Source organism: Delphinapterus leucas, chromosome 13 (assembly GCF_059928025.1).
Source record: "Delphinapterus leucas isolate spDelLeu-1000000601 "Yukka" chromosome 13, BTC_Dleu_Yukka2, whole genome shotgun sequence".
NCBI lineage: Eukaryota > Metazoa > Chordata > Mammalia > Artiodactyla > Monodontidae > Delphinapterus > Delphinapterus leucas.
The window spans coordinates 12,666,977-12,681,902 of NC_143141.1; the positions used below are offsets into that span (position 1 = coordinate 12,666,977).

Consider the following 14,926-nt stretch of genomic DNA (forward strand, 5'->3'; position numbering starts at 1 on the left):
GACAGAATGACCATGATTGGCTCAGACCAGTTGGACTCATTCTTTGAGTCCAGTTGGTCTAAGCCAATTCAAGACATATTTCCTTCTGAATGAAGTCAGGGTTCTGTCAGTAAGGAAGATGGGGAGACGGTGATTGGGTGGACAACCAACAGTGTTCATCATATTCTTCTCTTCTCTCTCTGATGTCATTTTTAGGATTTTACCTACTAAAAACCTGCTGATGTCTTCCAAGTCTGTATCCAGTTCTAACTTTTCTTGAGCTCCAGACACATCATGATGTGCCCATTGTATATCTGCATCTGGGTGTCCCGCCAGTAGCTCAAGTTACGTGTCTAAAATGGTACTCATTATATTTCATCTCTCCAGTAGCAGGAAACTGAGAGTCATCTTGGACTACTCCTTCTCCACTACTTCCCACATCTAATTCCAAGTTCTCTTGATTTCAACTTTTTCCAACTCAACGTACTTTGTATCTATGCTTTCCAAAAGGAGCCATTAGTCCTTAATGTGGCTCTGAATGTGTGAGTTTGTATGGACATATGAACACATGTGTTGTGTGTAATATGAGCTTTAAACGAACCTGGGAATATCATCATTCTTACGCCTTTTATGCATACTGGCAAGCTAACAAAGGGGAGAGAAAAACCATAAAATCTTGGTATGGTTTTGTAACACTACTTATAGTTATTTACTTTTATTATGTGTTCCTAATTACCATGCTGTAAAATAATGATTAAGACAACATGTAATTATGGGCCAGATTTACTTTTTTCTAAATTATGATTGATGATAACGTATCAGTTCACATTGTTGATGGTAATGTAACACTACGATTGGATCACAACTTCTAGAACCTAGAAGAAACGTTGCTCATGTTCCAGAAAAGAAAGTTGAGATAACAGTTGTCCTGTGGTTGCCAAAGTTAGGTTCATCCCATTTTAGCTAGTAGGACTTGAGAGCAGGTGAAATTGAATGACACAAGAATGACAAAGGCAGAGGAGTGAAAGAGTTTGGCCAATTATCAGTTCAAACGAACAAGGTAACTAATACAAATTTATTATCGTAATTACAGAACTCCCAGGTACTAGAATACAGAGCTTCACAGCAATGGAAAAAGCACAACTTGGATCAAAGTGCCTTAGTGCCTGAAACTCATTCAGCCTGGAAAACACTGTCTACAATTGTTGAAGATACATGGGCATACTCAGAGATTGCAAAGAATTGCCATAAATATAATAATGTTACAATTATCTTAGAAATAATATTTATAAATATATAAGTGTAATAAATAATAATTTAAAATAATATTGCATCCTTTGCCTTCTTCTTGAGGCTCAGCTTCAAGAAGTATTTTACTAAAACGAGCTCACGGATTGGCATAAAATACTGTTGAGGCAGGAAGGATATAGCCATCATTCCCTCCATTTTGAAGGTGATCAAACTGAGGTCCCAGAAACTTACAGTGTTTGATAAAGGGTCCATCAGCAACTTAAAAGCAGAAGCTAAGCAGTTGGAATGAAATCCTGGGTCCATGGCTTCTCATTCCAAATACTATGGTGGGTATTTCTTAGTATTCTTATGCCTTAGTTAACCCATCTGTAATATGGGTAGAGCCTTTTTGGTAGCCACGGTCAGTAGCCCTGGCCCTCCCAAGATTGTATGCATAATAATAATTAAAATGATTGGTAGTTTGCAAAGCATAGGGTGTTCTTTAAATAACAAGCAACATTATATGTTAGTGTTGGTTCTACTAGACTTTGTGCCCTCTCTTAGAAAGAGAGTAAATATTCATTTAGAGTTACAAAGGTTCAGCACATGCTCAGAGAGTGACTAAGAGTGCAGGATTTGACTCCTTCATGTACACGGTACATACAGATTGTCAACACTTCACAAGTAAGTAGACTCCACAGTCAAAGCTGAAAGTCAATGATAGAGGGCGGGCCCCTCGCCAGGTGCACCGGTTTTTCTTGCTTTGTGGCAAAATACAACTTGGGATAGGCAACTGATTTGAAGTGTTGCATACTGCCATGGTTGCTCCAGAGGAAGAGGAGATTGGTCTCATCTTTGATGGTCTGGGGTGTCTCAGGCATCTCCTAGGATAAGGAAAACAAAGATCTATTAAAAGAGAACAGGAAGATGCTAAAAAAAGAACTGACGCTCAATCCCTTGGCGTTTGGTCTTCATGAGATACACAGCACTTTAGGACTATGACTAGGTAACATGATGATATAGGTTCTTCATTCATTTGTTCATTCAGAAAGCATTTATTACATGCCTGTTAGATGTATGGCCCCATCTATTCATAATAATTGATTTCCTCAGTTAACTGGAGAGAAATCCAATGTCATCATGAAGATCGCCAAAGACACTAGTGTCTCACTGTATCCTGACAGGTAGGGTGAAACATTCTTCTTGTCCTGCCTGAACATGGGAATAGAACATTTTGCATCAGATATGAGCACTAAGGACGCTAAGACCTGGAAACCTTTTGACCTCTAAATGTACAAATCATACTTTGGGAAAATAACTTAGAATTTAGACATGTTTATCTCTGTATTTAAGTCAACAATTGAAGACTAAAGAAACCCAAATCTCACACACACACATACACAAAACTTTCCAGGCATATTAGAAGCTGAATCCTTTCAATACAATGTTTTGAAAATTGTGATCCCTTTAGACGGCACTCCTCTTGTTCCTCTTGCGAGTATGAAAAAATTTAACAGTACTTTCATGGAAAAAAAAATTCAAGTTCTAACTTAAGATGCTTCTTCTCTATTCTTTTAATAGAAAAGAACTAAATACCCTTTTGAGGTTTCCTTGGGTTTTTCAATGTCAACAAGGATTTTATTTCTCAAACGTATTTCTCTCCCAGTTTCCCCCTCTTCCTCTTGTTGGTTCTATCTCCAAAATATAACCAGATTCTGTCTCCTTCTTTCCACCTGTCTCACAACTCCCGCCCCCGCCCACCCCGACTGTTACTACCACATCTTAATCAGATTTTCCCTATTGCCTCCTTTCTGATCTATTCTCTGAGTTAGAAAATATAAGTAAAGTCAGGATACTTCCCTGTTTGAAGTCCTTTCCTCTATTTATCTTTCCTTTTTTTCAAGGTGTCTCAGCTCCTTGGGTGTCCCTTCTGATCTTTGAAGCTGGCCTTGTAAAGCTCTAGGGCTGGGTGCACTCAGATCCCTCTGTTTGGAATGCCACCCCCACCCCCGATGGCATGCTCCCTCCTAGCAGCAGCTCTCATCTCTAGGGAGCTCTGTGTAAAAAGCATGCTCTCATTTTCTCTATCTCAGCGCCCTGTTCATTGGCTTTACAGCATCTTGCACTTTTTGCTGGTTGTTTGGCTCGTCTATTGTCTGTGCCCTTCAGAAGAGTGAGTTCTATAAGGCTTTGGCTCACCACTGTCTACTGAGCTGTTGACACTGCTTGAAAAATAGAAGCCTCTCAATAAACAACGTTTGTTGAATGAATTCACGAATGAAGCTACTGCCCTACTCTATAGACATTCACTTTCATCTGACTTGATCCAGGAAGAGAGACACATGCATCCATGTAAATCCTAGTTAGGGTGGGAGCGGGGGTTGGATTTTACACATTTACTGAATAAGAGTCACCCACTAATCAGTGGAGAAAACATTTGGCTCTAGTGGGCATGTGTGTGTGTCTGTATGTTTGGAGGGGAATGTGGTAGTAGAGATGAGGCTGGGCTGAGAGAGAAAACTGGCACCAAGGAAGAGAGAGAGCCACTGCAGTCAGAAGGCCAGGGTTTGAGCCTTGGCTCCCAGCTTTTGCTTTGTACCCACTGGCAGGTGATTAATCCTCTGTGATCTCAGTGGCTTATTTGACACTCTTGGAGGCAGGCCCCCTGGTACTAAAGCCAACTGTCATGTAGGTCAGATAGTAGATGTCAGTAAAGCTCAAAGAGGGATGCAATAAACAGATGCCCAGGGATGGGAGGTGAATAGGACCAGGCAGGGAAAAGAGAAAGAAGAAGAAGGCAGTTTGCCTTTTATGTAATTTTGCCACCTCTACCTCCACAGATCCTGCCTGGAACTGCCTTTGAATATAGTGGGTAAGAAGTAGGATGGGGGCTTCCCTGGTGGCGCAGTGGTTGAGAGTCCGCCTGCCGATGCAGGGGACACGGGTTTGTGCCCCGGTCCGGGAAGATCCCACATGCCGCGGAGCGGCTGGGCCTGTGAGCCATGGCCGCTGAGCCTGCGCGTCCGGAGCCTGTGCTCCGCAACGGGAGGGGCCACAACAGTGAGGCCCGCGTACCGCAAAAAAAAAAAAAAAAAAAAAAAAAAAAAGAAGTAGGATGGGAAGGCAGGTGGGCAGGTAGGACTGTGGTAGGAAGAAAAGAGGACTGTGCCATCCTGCTAGGGGTGTCTGCCTCTTGGGATCATCTACAAATGCATGGGTTGTAAATGAAGGTAAATTGGAGACTGAGAACAACTGACCTTTAGCAATACGGGTTCGTCTTCATTTTGAGCACAAACAAACAGTTGAGTTTTTGAGATTCTTAGAGTCACAGGAAGTTGAGTATCGTCTCCTGATGTATAAGCAGCTATGTCAAATTCCACTGGCAAAGAGAAAAGCCAAAAAAAAAAAAAGTAAATCCATTGTATTTGTGTAAAAATCAAGTGTTTATGAAGATGCTGTGTGTGGGCTTCCCTGGTGGCACAGTGGTTGGGAATCCGCCTACCAATGTAGGGGACACGGGTTCGAGTCCTGGTCCAGGAGGATCCCACATGCCACAGAGCAATTCAGCCTGTGCATCACAACTACTGAGCCTGTGCTCTAGAGCCCATGAGCCACAACTACTGAGCTCACGTGCTGCAACTATGGAAGCCCACATGCCTAGAGCCCGTGCTCTGCAACAAGAGAAGCCACCGCAATGAGAAGCCCGTGCACTGCAACGAAGAGTAGCCCCCGTTCACCGCAAATAGAGAAAGCCCGCACATAGCAACGAAGACCCAATGCAGCCAAAAATAAATAAATAAGAAAGAAATTTATATATACATATAAAAAAGATGCTCTGTGTGTGTGTGCAGTTATGTCCCCAACTATGGTGTAAGTACCCGAAGGTCAGGAATGGAATTTATATATCTTTGTATCCTTCACAATGTCTGCCTTATTCACTAGGCAGGTAAATACTTGGTTAATGGCTTTAGAATTTTCTATGTTGAATGAATGCTTGGGGGCTGCATATTTATTGAATCTCTTATAATTATATTAGTGGGATAAGACCCTGGAATTTGTGAAGTCATGAGTAAAATGGAGGGGTTTAGAAGCTGATACACTCATATGTTGCTAAGGATAGTGAAAAGTAGTTCAGTTTTCCTTAGAGAACAATGCTTAATAAGAGCTGTAAAATTATTTATGCCTAGAAATCCAGCATCTGGGATACGTTCCAAGAAATACGCTCATAGAGAAAGAAATAATTTAAACAAAGACATTTGCAACTGAATTATTTAGAGCAAACCCAAGGCACCAGTATAGCAACATGATTGGATATTCTAGTGCCATTAAAAATGGCAAATACATATACCCTGTCAATATGTGGGAAAATTGTGTGAAATAATATTAAGTAGGAAAGTAGAACACAAAATAATTTGTAAATGTCTTAGAGTGGAAAGCATGTTAGCTGAAATATATCCAATCAGAAAGAGCCCTGCTTGTTTATCACAAAGTAGCCTCTTTGGACCTCTGAAGATAATTTTGTTTACTGATGACATGTCCTTAAGCTAAAATATGTACACCATGGAAATTGGATCGTTGTGACAAAATTTCTTGCATCCTAAATTTCATTCTTCAGAACATATTTGCAGCTTATTGGCTACTTTGCCTCACAATTATGTTATCAGAGAGAATGATTCTTGGGCTTCCCTGGTAGCGCAGTGGTTAAGAATCCGCCTGCCAGTGCAGGGGACACGGGTTCGAGCCCTGGTCCAGGAAGATCCCACATGCTGCGAAACAGCTAAGCCTGTGCACCACAACTACTGAGCTCACGTGCTGCAACTACTGAAGCCCTCACGCCTAGAGCCCGTGCTCCACAACAAGAGAAGCCGCAACAATGAGAAGCCCGAGCACCACAAGGAAAAGAAGCCCCCTGCTCGTCGCAGCTAGAGAAAGCCCGTGTGCAGCAACGAAGTCCCAACACAGCGAAAAAATAAACAAATAAATAAATTTATATATATATATAAAAAGATAATGATTCTTCCTAGTTTGGTGTTATTTGGAAGTTTGGTCAGCAGGCTCCTCATTGGCTTCTGAGTAAATTTGCATAAGTCACTGAATATTTCTGAGGCTCCGTTTACTTACCTTTAAAATCAAGGATAAGACTATCTCAGAGAACCAAAGGAGACAGTATCTCAGAAAGCTTTAAACTGCACTTAGAGCTTTCATAGCTAAGACACTTCTCTCTTGTTAAAGCTTCCAGATTTGGCTGAAGTTCCTGTCCTTGCCCAGAATTTTTACGAGGGGTGATGTGCTTCATCCTATTCTAGATAAATCGTGCAAAGCCAGGAATCTAGAGAGGTTTATTCTTTAAAAGCAGAAAGCTTAAAAGAATACAGAAATAAAAAGGGTGGGGGAAGATGACAGAATTGTCCATTTACCTGCCTCATCCAGATTATTTAATGCAGCAGCCATGAGGTATTGACCTGACGGATGTAGAACTATACTTTGATGGAGGGCGTCATTCAGGATGTATTGCTGTTGGATGAGCTTGATAAAGTTGTATTTCATGTTGCTCTGGAAGCTGTAATGTGCTGATCTGGGCTTGATGATTTCTAAAACCATTATCACGAGCTCAGATTAATGTCCAAGTACAAACATAGATGATATACATGCTCTAATACAAGCTATTGAAGGGACATGAAGAATATCCCAGTCTAGGTTAGGAAACTGAGAGAGAAGTGAAATCACCCTGTCAGCAGAATTGGTTCTAGGATTATCCCTGTGGTTACTTATTTGTTTCTTTTTAAACTTAGATTCTTCAGGCAATAGTTTTTTTTTTAAAGATTACCTGTACAACTTTTTTGGTTGTTTGGAGGTTTGTAAGTAACCAGGAAGACTCCTTGTATATTCTCCACCTATATTTTCAAATGAATGCACTCTGAGAAAATAATGAATCCACTAGGAATTTTATATGTCACTGAGGTGCAGGTCTAAATGTCTGCCACCTTTTTTTTTTTAATCTTTATTGGAGTATAATTGCTGTACAATGGTGTGTCAGTTTCTGCTTTATAACAAAGTGAATCAGCTATACATATACATATATCCCCGTATCTCCTCCCTCTTGCATCTCTCTCCCACCCTCCCTTTCCCACCCCTCTAGGTGGTCACAAAGCACCGAGCTGATCTCCCTGTGTTATGTGGCTGCTTCCCACTAGCTATCGATTTTACATTTGGTAGTGTATATATGTCCATGCCTCTCTCTCACTTCGTCCCATCTTACCTTTCCCCCTCCCTGTGTCCTCAAGTCCATTCTCTACGTCTGCGTCTTTATTCCTGTCTTGTCCCAGGTTCTTCAGAACCATTTTTTTTTTTAGATTCCACATATATGTATTAGCATACAGTATTTGTTTTTCTCTTTCTGACTTCACTCTGTATGACAGACTCCAGGTCCATCCACCTCATCACAAATAACTCAATTTCGTTTCTTTTTATGGCTGAGTAATATTCCATTGTATATATGTGCCACATCTTCTTTATCCATTCATCTGTCGATGGACACTTAGGTTGCTTCCATGTCCTGGCTATGGTAAATAGTGCTGCGATGAACATTGTGGTACAGGACTCTTTTTGAATTATGGTTTTCTCAGGGATTATGCCCAGTAGTGGGATTGCTGGGTCATATGGTAATTCTATTTTTAGTTTTTTAAGGAACCTCCATACTGTTCTCCATAGTCTGCCACCTTTCTTTTTATTTTTTGAAAAAAATTTTTTTTATTTTGTTTTTTCTATCTACCACCTTTCTGAACAGGGGTATATGTCAATAGCTTCACAAATCCTCATGGCTCTGAATAATTCTACTTCCAGGAATATTTTATTCTAAGGAAATAAATGATAGAAATGAAGATTTATTGATATGGCTCTTCATTGTCACATTACTTATAATGGTAAAAAACTGGAGCTCTAAAATGTCTTTTATTTATTGACAAATGAAAAAAGGTGGATATTAAATTGTATGTAATTGACCTAATAATGTTTAACATGTATATTCCTGTGTGTGCATGCACATAGAAAAGACTTTAAGGAAGGTAACATAGTGCTGGCAGTGGTAAACTCTGAGGGGTAGTATGAGTATGCGTGGTTTTAATTTTCATTCTTGTATTTTCCAATTTTCTAGGTGAACATGTGTTAATATTTAGCTGTTACTTTAAAAATGTTAGGTTTATATCTCATGTGGAGGCTTGTATAGTGAAGGCATGGGAGAAAAATCATGACTTCTATAGTCAGATAGAACAGATTTGGTTTGACACTTTACTACTTACACACTGTGAGATTTTGGGCAGGCCACTATCTCACTGAGCTTACTTTCCTCATATATAAAACAAGAATGTAGGGTTGTTGTGAAGGTGAGAGATAATGCAGCCATTAGTAAGTTAGTAGTGTCGGTAGTATTAACAAAATAGTAGTAGTAATAATGCTAATAATAGCTAACATTTTTTAGGTATTTTCTATGTGCCAGGCATTATTTTAGTCCAGAAGCTTGCAAGTATCGACTCATTTAATCTTCACAACAGTTAGGGGATTACCCCCATTTTACAGTAGAGGAAACTGAAGTACAGAAAGGTTAAGTAACTTGCCCAAGGAGACATAATTAGTATGTGGAGGAGCATAACTTCTACAGTGGAAGTCACCCACTAACAGTATATAACTGCTTTCTGTCGAAAGGTGCAAAGTCACATGACCTTAAGAATATGGCCACGAAGTGAGCCTGTGAGCAGGTATGCTAAACTCAAGCCACTGCTGACCTCTTCCCACCGGAGAAGGCTAAAAATTAATTTTCCTTTCTTATAGTTACCAGACGAATGGTTGGTTGCCCTCTTGTTACTCAAGGTTTTATTTTTCCCTGTACTCTGCTGTCCCATTTGCTTAAAAATAGAAAACAAAGATATTATTGCACTTGACCCCTTACCTTCTTCTGTACCATCGGCAATGTCTTCCAGGTCATCGTCGGTGAGGAACCGATTTAAACTCAACCATCTGTTCTTCAGAATCTTCCCGTTGGCTGCAACCATCATCACATTTTCCTTGAAGGTAAGCTTGGATGTCTTAGAGGTTTCAGGGGTATTCAGAGACATATATTTATCTATGCAGTCCTGATGATGTGGTTCATAGCTTGCATCATAGAAGGACTTCTGTGAGGAAGGAAAATGAAAACTGAGAGGCTGCCCATGGCCATAGAATGAGACTCCTTTATAATAGGAGTTTTATTCAACAGACTTAGAGAGAAGGATGTCCATTTTGGTCTCGGGTAACCCATGTTTCATCAGTCTTTCCCTCCTTCCTCCTTTCCTCCTTTCCTTTCTCCTTCCTCCTTTCCTTTTCCTCTGCCTCTTTCCTCTTTACCCACTTCCTCCCATCCCTCCTTTGAGGATTTCCCTGAAAAGATGTGATCTCTGGGAAGGTCTTTGTCATCCAACCACAGACTCAAAAATGAGATCTTGTTATACTTAGTGAAGTAAGTCAGAGAAAGACAAATACTATATGATATCACTTACATGTGGAATCTAAAAAATAATACAAGTGAACCTATATACAAAACAGAAATAGACTCACAGACGTAGAAAACAAACTTATGGTTACCAAAGGGGAGATGTAAGGGGGGGAGGGGCAAATTAGGGATATGGGATTAAGAGATACACACTACTACACATAAAATAGATAAGCAACAAGGATTTACTGTATAGCACAGGAAATTATATTCAATATCTTGTAATAACCTATACCAGAAAAAAAACTGTATCGCTATGCTCTCCTCCTGAAACTAACACAATATTGTAAATCAACTATATTTCAGTAAAAAAAAATGACATGTTGTAATGAAACAGGTCTACAAGCGATCTTAGTGAGTGGTAGCCTTCTAGTCAGTTCCCCCTCAGGAGGTCAAACACCTACTTGACAATGCTTAAATATTTTAGAAATACTCCTCTAGGTATAGCTTTTAGAACTAGTACCAAAGACACACAAAGCAGTACCTATTTTTGGTCTCCTAACCAAATAACACAGCATGTGAATGGCTGCAGATTTTTTACTTTCAACTGGTCTGCTTCTTCCACCTCAGCTTCATGGGCTATTACACTTAGAGGGCTATCTCTAATCTCTGGAGCTGGTGTTAGAGAAGGTGTCAACAACACGTCACTTAAGGAGACAGACCCCTGGTGAAGTGGCCCAAAGGGGCTGTCCCAGGATGGCAAAACCAACATTCTGATTGAAGGCTGACGGAGAAGACTCCATTCTTGGAGTTTCAGGTGAGTTCTGCTCTGTTCTGGGAAAATCTGGTGAGCATGAATGATGCCATCAACTGTTAGTGCAAAGAGGCAGTTGGTCTCACTTATAATGAAAAAATGCATGTCTCTGGACTTCTAGTGAAGGTAAAACAGAAGCATCTAAGATTCAAGCCATTGTTATACTAGTGGAGAAAATACTGCGTAAACACAGCAATCTCATAAGAATTACAGTCATATGCTTACCTGATTCAGAGACAGATGGTCAATTTCGGAACTGTATTCTTCATTTTCACTGTTAAACAAGAGGATGAGAATTTAATTCTGTTTGTTATATCACTACAGTCACTGGGCAACATATTTTAATAACTATATTAGCTTTGGGTAACACACACACACACGGCCATTACTGTCATCTTTGAAAATTAAGGACCTCTGTGCATACACACCCATACAGTAATTTGTACTTGATAATTTGGAATTAGTAATCATCGGGCCAGGCCTTGAACTCTACCTGTGCTCTATCTATAAAAACGAGACTTGGCTAACCAATTGAAGAGCTGTAATTGAATTTTGGGGAAAAATTTTAAGCTCCTCAAGAGAGAAGAAACACTTTTGAAGCACCTCATTTAAATTTGAACCAAATGGGTTATACGTTACACTTTGCTTTCATGTATTTACTAAAACAGATTTAATAATTTATACTTTGCCAAATATCCAGGCAACATTTCCATAGTCTAGTTTGTGGTTAGTGTATCTTAATAGGTAATGGGAATACCATGTTGGCTTAAAGTGTTATACAATTTTAACTTTTTATTCATTATCTTTCTCCTATGTCTGAATGAGATTGACCGTGTGTGTTTCACATGCTCAAATTGCTGTGAAGCCATTTCCTCTTCCAGATTGAGATCAAGAAGTTTTCCTGAGAAAGGTTTCTCTTTCTGACAATCCATTAAAACTCCTTACTGTATCAGGGCATGTGAACCAGACTGAAGCTGTGTCTAAGTAGATGTTGAAAACCACTAGGACTCAGCAGCCCTTAAAAGTGATCTTTCGGGCTTCCCTGGTGGCGCAGTGGTTGAGAATCTGCCTGCTAATGCAGGGCACACGGGTTCGAGCCCTGGTCTGGGAAGATCCCACATGCTGCGGAGCAACTGGGCCCGTGGGCCACAACTACTGAGCCTGCGCGTCTGGAGCCTGTGCTCCGCAACAAGAGAGGCCGCGATAGTGAGAGGCCCGCGCACGGCGATGAAGAGTGGCCCCCCGCTTGCCACAACTAGAGAAAGCCCTCGCACAGAAACGAAGACCCAACACAGCAAAACTAAATAAATAAATTAATAAACTCCTACCCCCAACATCTAAAAAAAACAAAAACAAAAAACCAACCTGATTAAAAAATGGGCAAAAGGCCTGAATAGACATTTAAAAAAAAAAAAATAAAGTGATCTTTCTAGAATGGCTGCCTCCCTGTCAATTTCACCTCAGTTTAAATTCTGGGTGCTGTTTCCCTGGGTCTTCACTGAACCTGCCCTGACTTCAGAGGTAGGACGCATCTTTACAGCCTCTGCGGGTCTGGCCCAGCTGGATTCTAATGTACCTTGATCCCCTCATTAAATCACAAGAGACAGAAGCTCTTTCCTACCTGTAACAGTTCTTCAGGTCTTCAAAGAGGTCAGGGACTTTGGCCATCTTCACTTCTGCAACAAAGAGCACCAGTAGCTGTCAGCCCTGCCAGCCTCTGAACCAGATGCCGGCAACGAGAACCACCTCCCCTTTGTGTTTCTTGAGACATTTAATGAATGACTTAGCTCACACTCAGCATTCTTCTTTTCACTCCCTTGAATTATTTGCATATGTATTTGCCTCCTCTGCTACACAGTAAACTTCTTTTAGAATCTTGGTAACCCTTATGTGTCCAACCCAATGCACCACACATGGTAGGCATTCAGTGAAAGTTTGAATAAGTAAAAAACAAGAAACAGAAAACCCCCAACAAGGATGAGATATTTACCTTACACAGATGCAAGAAAGAGACAGAGTTAGAAATTCCCAGTTTTCTCCTAACAGTTTTTGGTTGTAGAGATTCCCTTCAAGGAAAGCCTTGGCTGCACCCTCCAATGCCCTCATATGTAACCAGTTCCTCTCTGTCCCTCAATTTCCCACCAGTAGAGAGAATGATTTTCTGAAATCTGACTGTGATTCTAACTCACACACCAAACCAGAGAGGGATGGGAAAGGAAGGAAGAGGCTTTAGCTTCAGAGGAGGCAGTTTGAGAGATCACAGCCAAGGGGAAAAACAAAAAAACTGTTTTAAGATCCAAAGATGTGATAAGGACTTTACCTTTGCTGACTCAAGCGAGCGACAGTGAAATGACTTGCTCTCTTTCCGTGTGGAGACTGTAGCCCCAGTCAGCTTTCTTCGCCTTTTGTCTGCTCTGGAGTGGGCGTGGCCATGATTGCACCACTGGAAATTCACAGGGAAAAATTCTGCTTTGTATTTTTTTAAGTTCATCCAACCTTATACTGGCCAAAATAATGACAAACAATATACTTGATCATAGTGTTTGCAGAGATTCCAGGAGTTTCTGACTTGGTTCATTTATTTATTGCTTTGCTCTAAACAGTTATAAACATGTAGTCTTAGAAAAAGGGAAGAAGAACAGGAAACTTAAGTTTCTAAAAATATTTGGTGGGGGAATGGAGGGAGAACTACTAAAAGCAGAATTGTAGATGGTTAGAGTTGGAGGGGCGCTTAGGAGTTGTAGTTCGTGTTTTGGCTTAATTTGTTTATTGCGCCCCAGGGCTGAGTATGAATTGATGGAATACTTGGAAGCCCCCCGGCAGCTAAGGGGTGGCTCTTGAGAGAAGACGATCCATCTTTTCTGAAGAGGGAGGTCTGCTTGAGTAGGCATACATCATTCTGAGTATGGGGTGACAACCTCTCCGTTAGGGCAGGGTAGAGGAGAGAAAAATGATAGTCAACCACAGAAGTCAATCCTTTTACTCCTCTGAATACTGTCAATCCATTTCAGACAGAAGTGACAGAGCTTTAGGAGAAAACTCTTTTCCTGGCCATGTTTGGCTTCTACCAGAGCCCAGAGAGAAGAATGGTCTTCTCTAGGATAAACCCAAGGTGTGTGAGGATAGCTGCAGACTCAGGGAGGTATGGACAAGGCTGGAAGCCAGTGGCTGGATTCAAGAATGGAGATTGGGGGACTTCCCTGGTGGTCCATTGGTTAAGACTCCACGCTTCCACTGCAGGGGCCTGGATTCCATCCCTGGTCGGGGAGCTAATATCATGCATGCTGCGTGGCACGGTCAAAAATAAAAGAAGAATGGAGATTGAGAAAGGAAGGGACTCAGGGACTCTTATACACGACCCTGATTCAGTGTTACCTGGCTGTTATCATCAAAGACTTTTTCAGTATACTGAGGCTGGCCCAGTTCAGGTGGCAGAACACCAGACTCTTAGCAGATAAATGTTTCAGGTTTCCTGGTTGGAGTTTAAGCCATATAATTTAAAATAAAGGAAATGGATGGGAAAAGAGGGTAGAGGAGGAATATAAAAAGTAAAGAGAGGAAGGCAAGACACCACAATGCAACATGATATTAAAAAGCAAAAAAGCTCAGAAGGGCTAGGAGTAAAGTGGTTTGGTGTGAGTTGAGTAAAGTATGCTGTGTGGGCCTTGTTTAACGTAAATCATGAGGTTGGTTAGGTGATAATTAAGGTCTGTCCCAGTTGCAAAATCTCTGGTACTGATTCTATTGTCCAGTTCAGTTCCTCCTGTTCACAGACCTGGTGTTATAATAGTTATAAATAAGAGCCACAGGAATAATTGGCGTCCTGGGTGCAGGCAATGTAGATGTAGGACCAGACTGGGACGAGCTTGGGTGTCTCAGGATGGATCCTTTTGTGAAGGGTGTTGGCAGTCTGTGCTTCTCTTGCAGGCGACACAGAAATATTAACACTCGTTACCCCCTCTGCCTCCTACGGATCTTGTGAGGACTATTACTAAGAAACAACTGCAAAGCACATAGTGAATGTGGGCTGCTATGGAGATGCAATTAAACCAAAATAATAACAGCGCTAACGATGGCTTCTGTCACTTGGGACCCTGTAGAGTCATCATTGTAATGTTCACTGAAGATAATATAGTTCTTATGAAAATAATGACTTGAAACTTCAACAGGGAGGACATTTTCAGGTGAAAGCCTCCACTGAAACCTAGGGTGGGTTCAGTTTCTGGGAGGAATACATACCACCTCTTTGGTAATCCAGGAAAATACCCTTGGTTCCACCATCAGTGGCAACACCCATCCTGGCCGATGTCACATCTCTGTCATAGAAAATTACTCAAATGTGGTTGCTGAATTTCTCAAGGAGGGTCTGAACTGATTTTCTAGCCAATCAACTCAGGTTGTGTCTCACTTAACTTTTTCCCGGACATGACCTTTTTGGA

The 14,926-nt window shown here is 41.0% G+C and overlaps 1 protein-coding gene across 3 annotated transcripts; it reads right to left on the minus strand.

Annotated features, from left to right (window-relative positions):
* Positions 1–1,040: 1,040 nt before the first annotated feature.
* On the minus strand, positions 1,041–12,916 carry IL1A (interleukin 1 alpha). Of its 3 annotated transcripts, XR_016395352.1 has the most exons (8): positions 12,808–12,916; positions 12,109–12,163; positions 10,713–10,761; positions 9,155–9,377; positions 6,627–6,800; positions 4,467–4,588; positions 2,276–2,421; positions 1,989–2,093 (listed from the first exon to the last, which is right to left on the minus strand). XR_016395352.1 is itself a non-coding variant. In XM_022599245.2 (7 exons), exons 2-7 carry the CDS (start codon positions 12,153–12,155, stop codon positions 1,911–1,913), a joined length of 798 nt encoding a protein of 265 aa, XP_022454953.2. In that variant the 5' UTR covers positions 12,156–12,163; positions 12,808–12,916; the 3' UTR covers positions 1,041–1,910. The 3 variants fall into 3 exon arrangements, 2 of the variants coding, with proteins under 2 accessions (XP_022454953.2, XP_089778939.1); XM_022599245.2 differs by lacking the exon at positions 2,276–2,421 and having other exon boundaries at positions 1,041–2,093; XM_089922813.1 differs by lacking the exons at positions 2,276–2,421; positions 12,808–12,916 and adding an exon at positions 12,478–12,801 and having other exon boundaries at positions 1,041–2,093.
* Between the last annotated feature and the right edge of the window lie 2,010 nt (positions 12,917–14,926).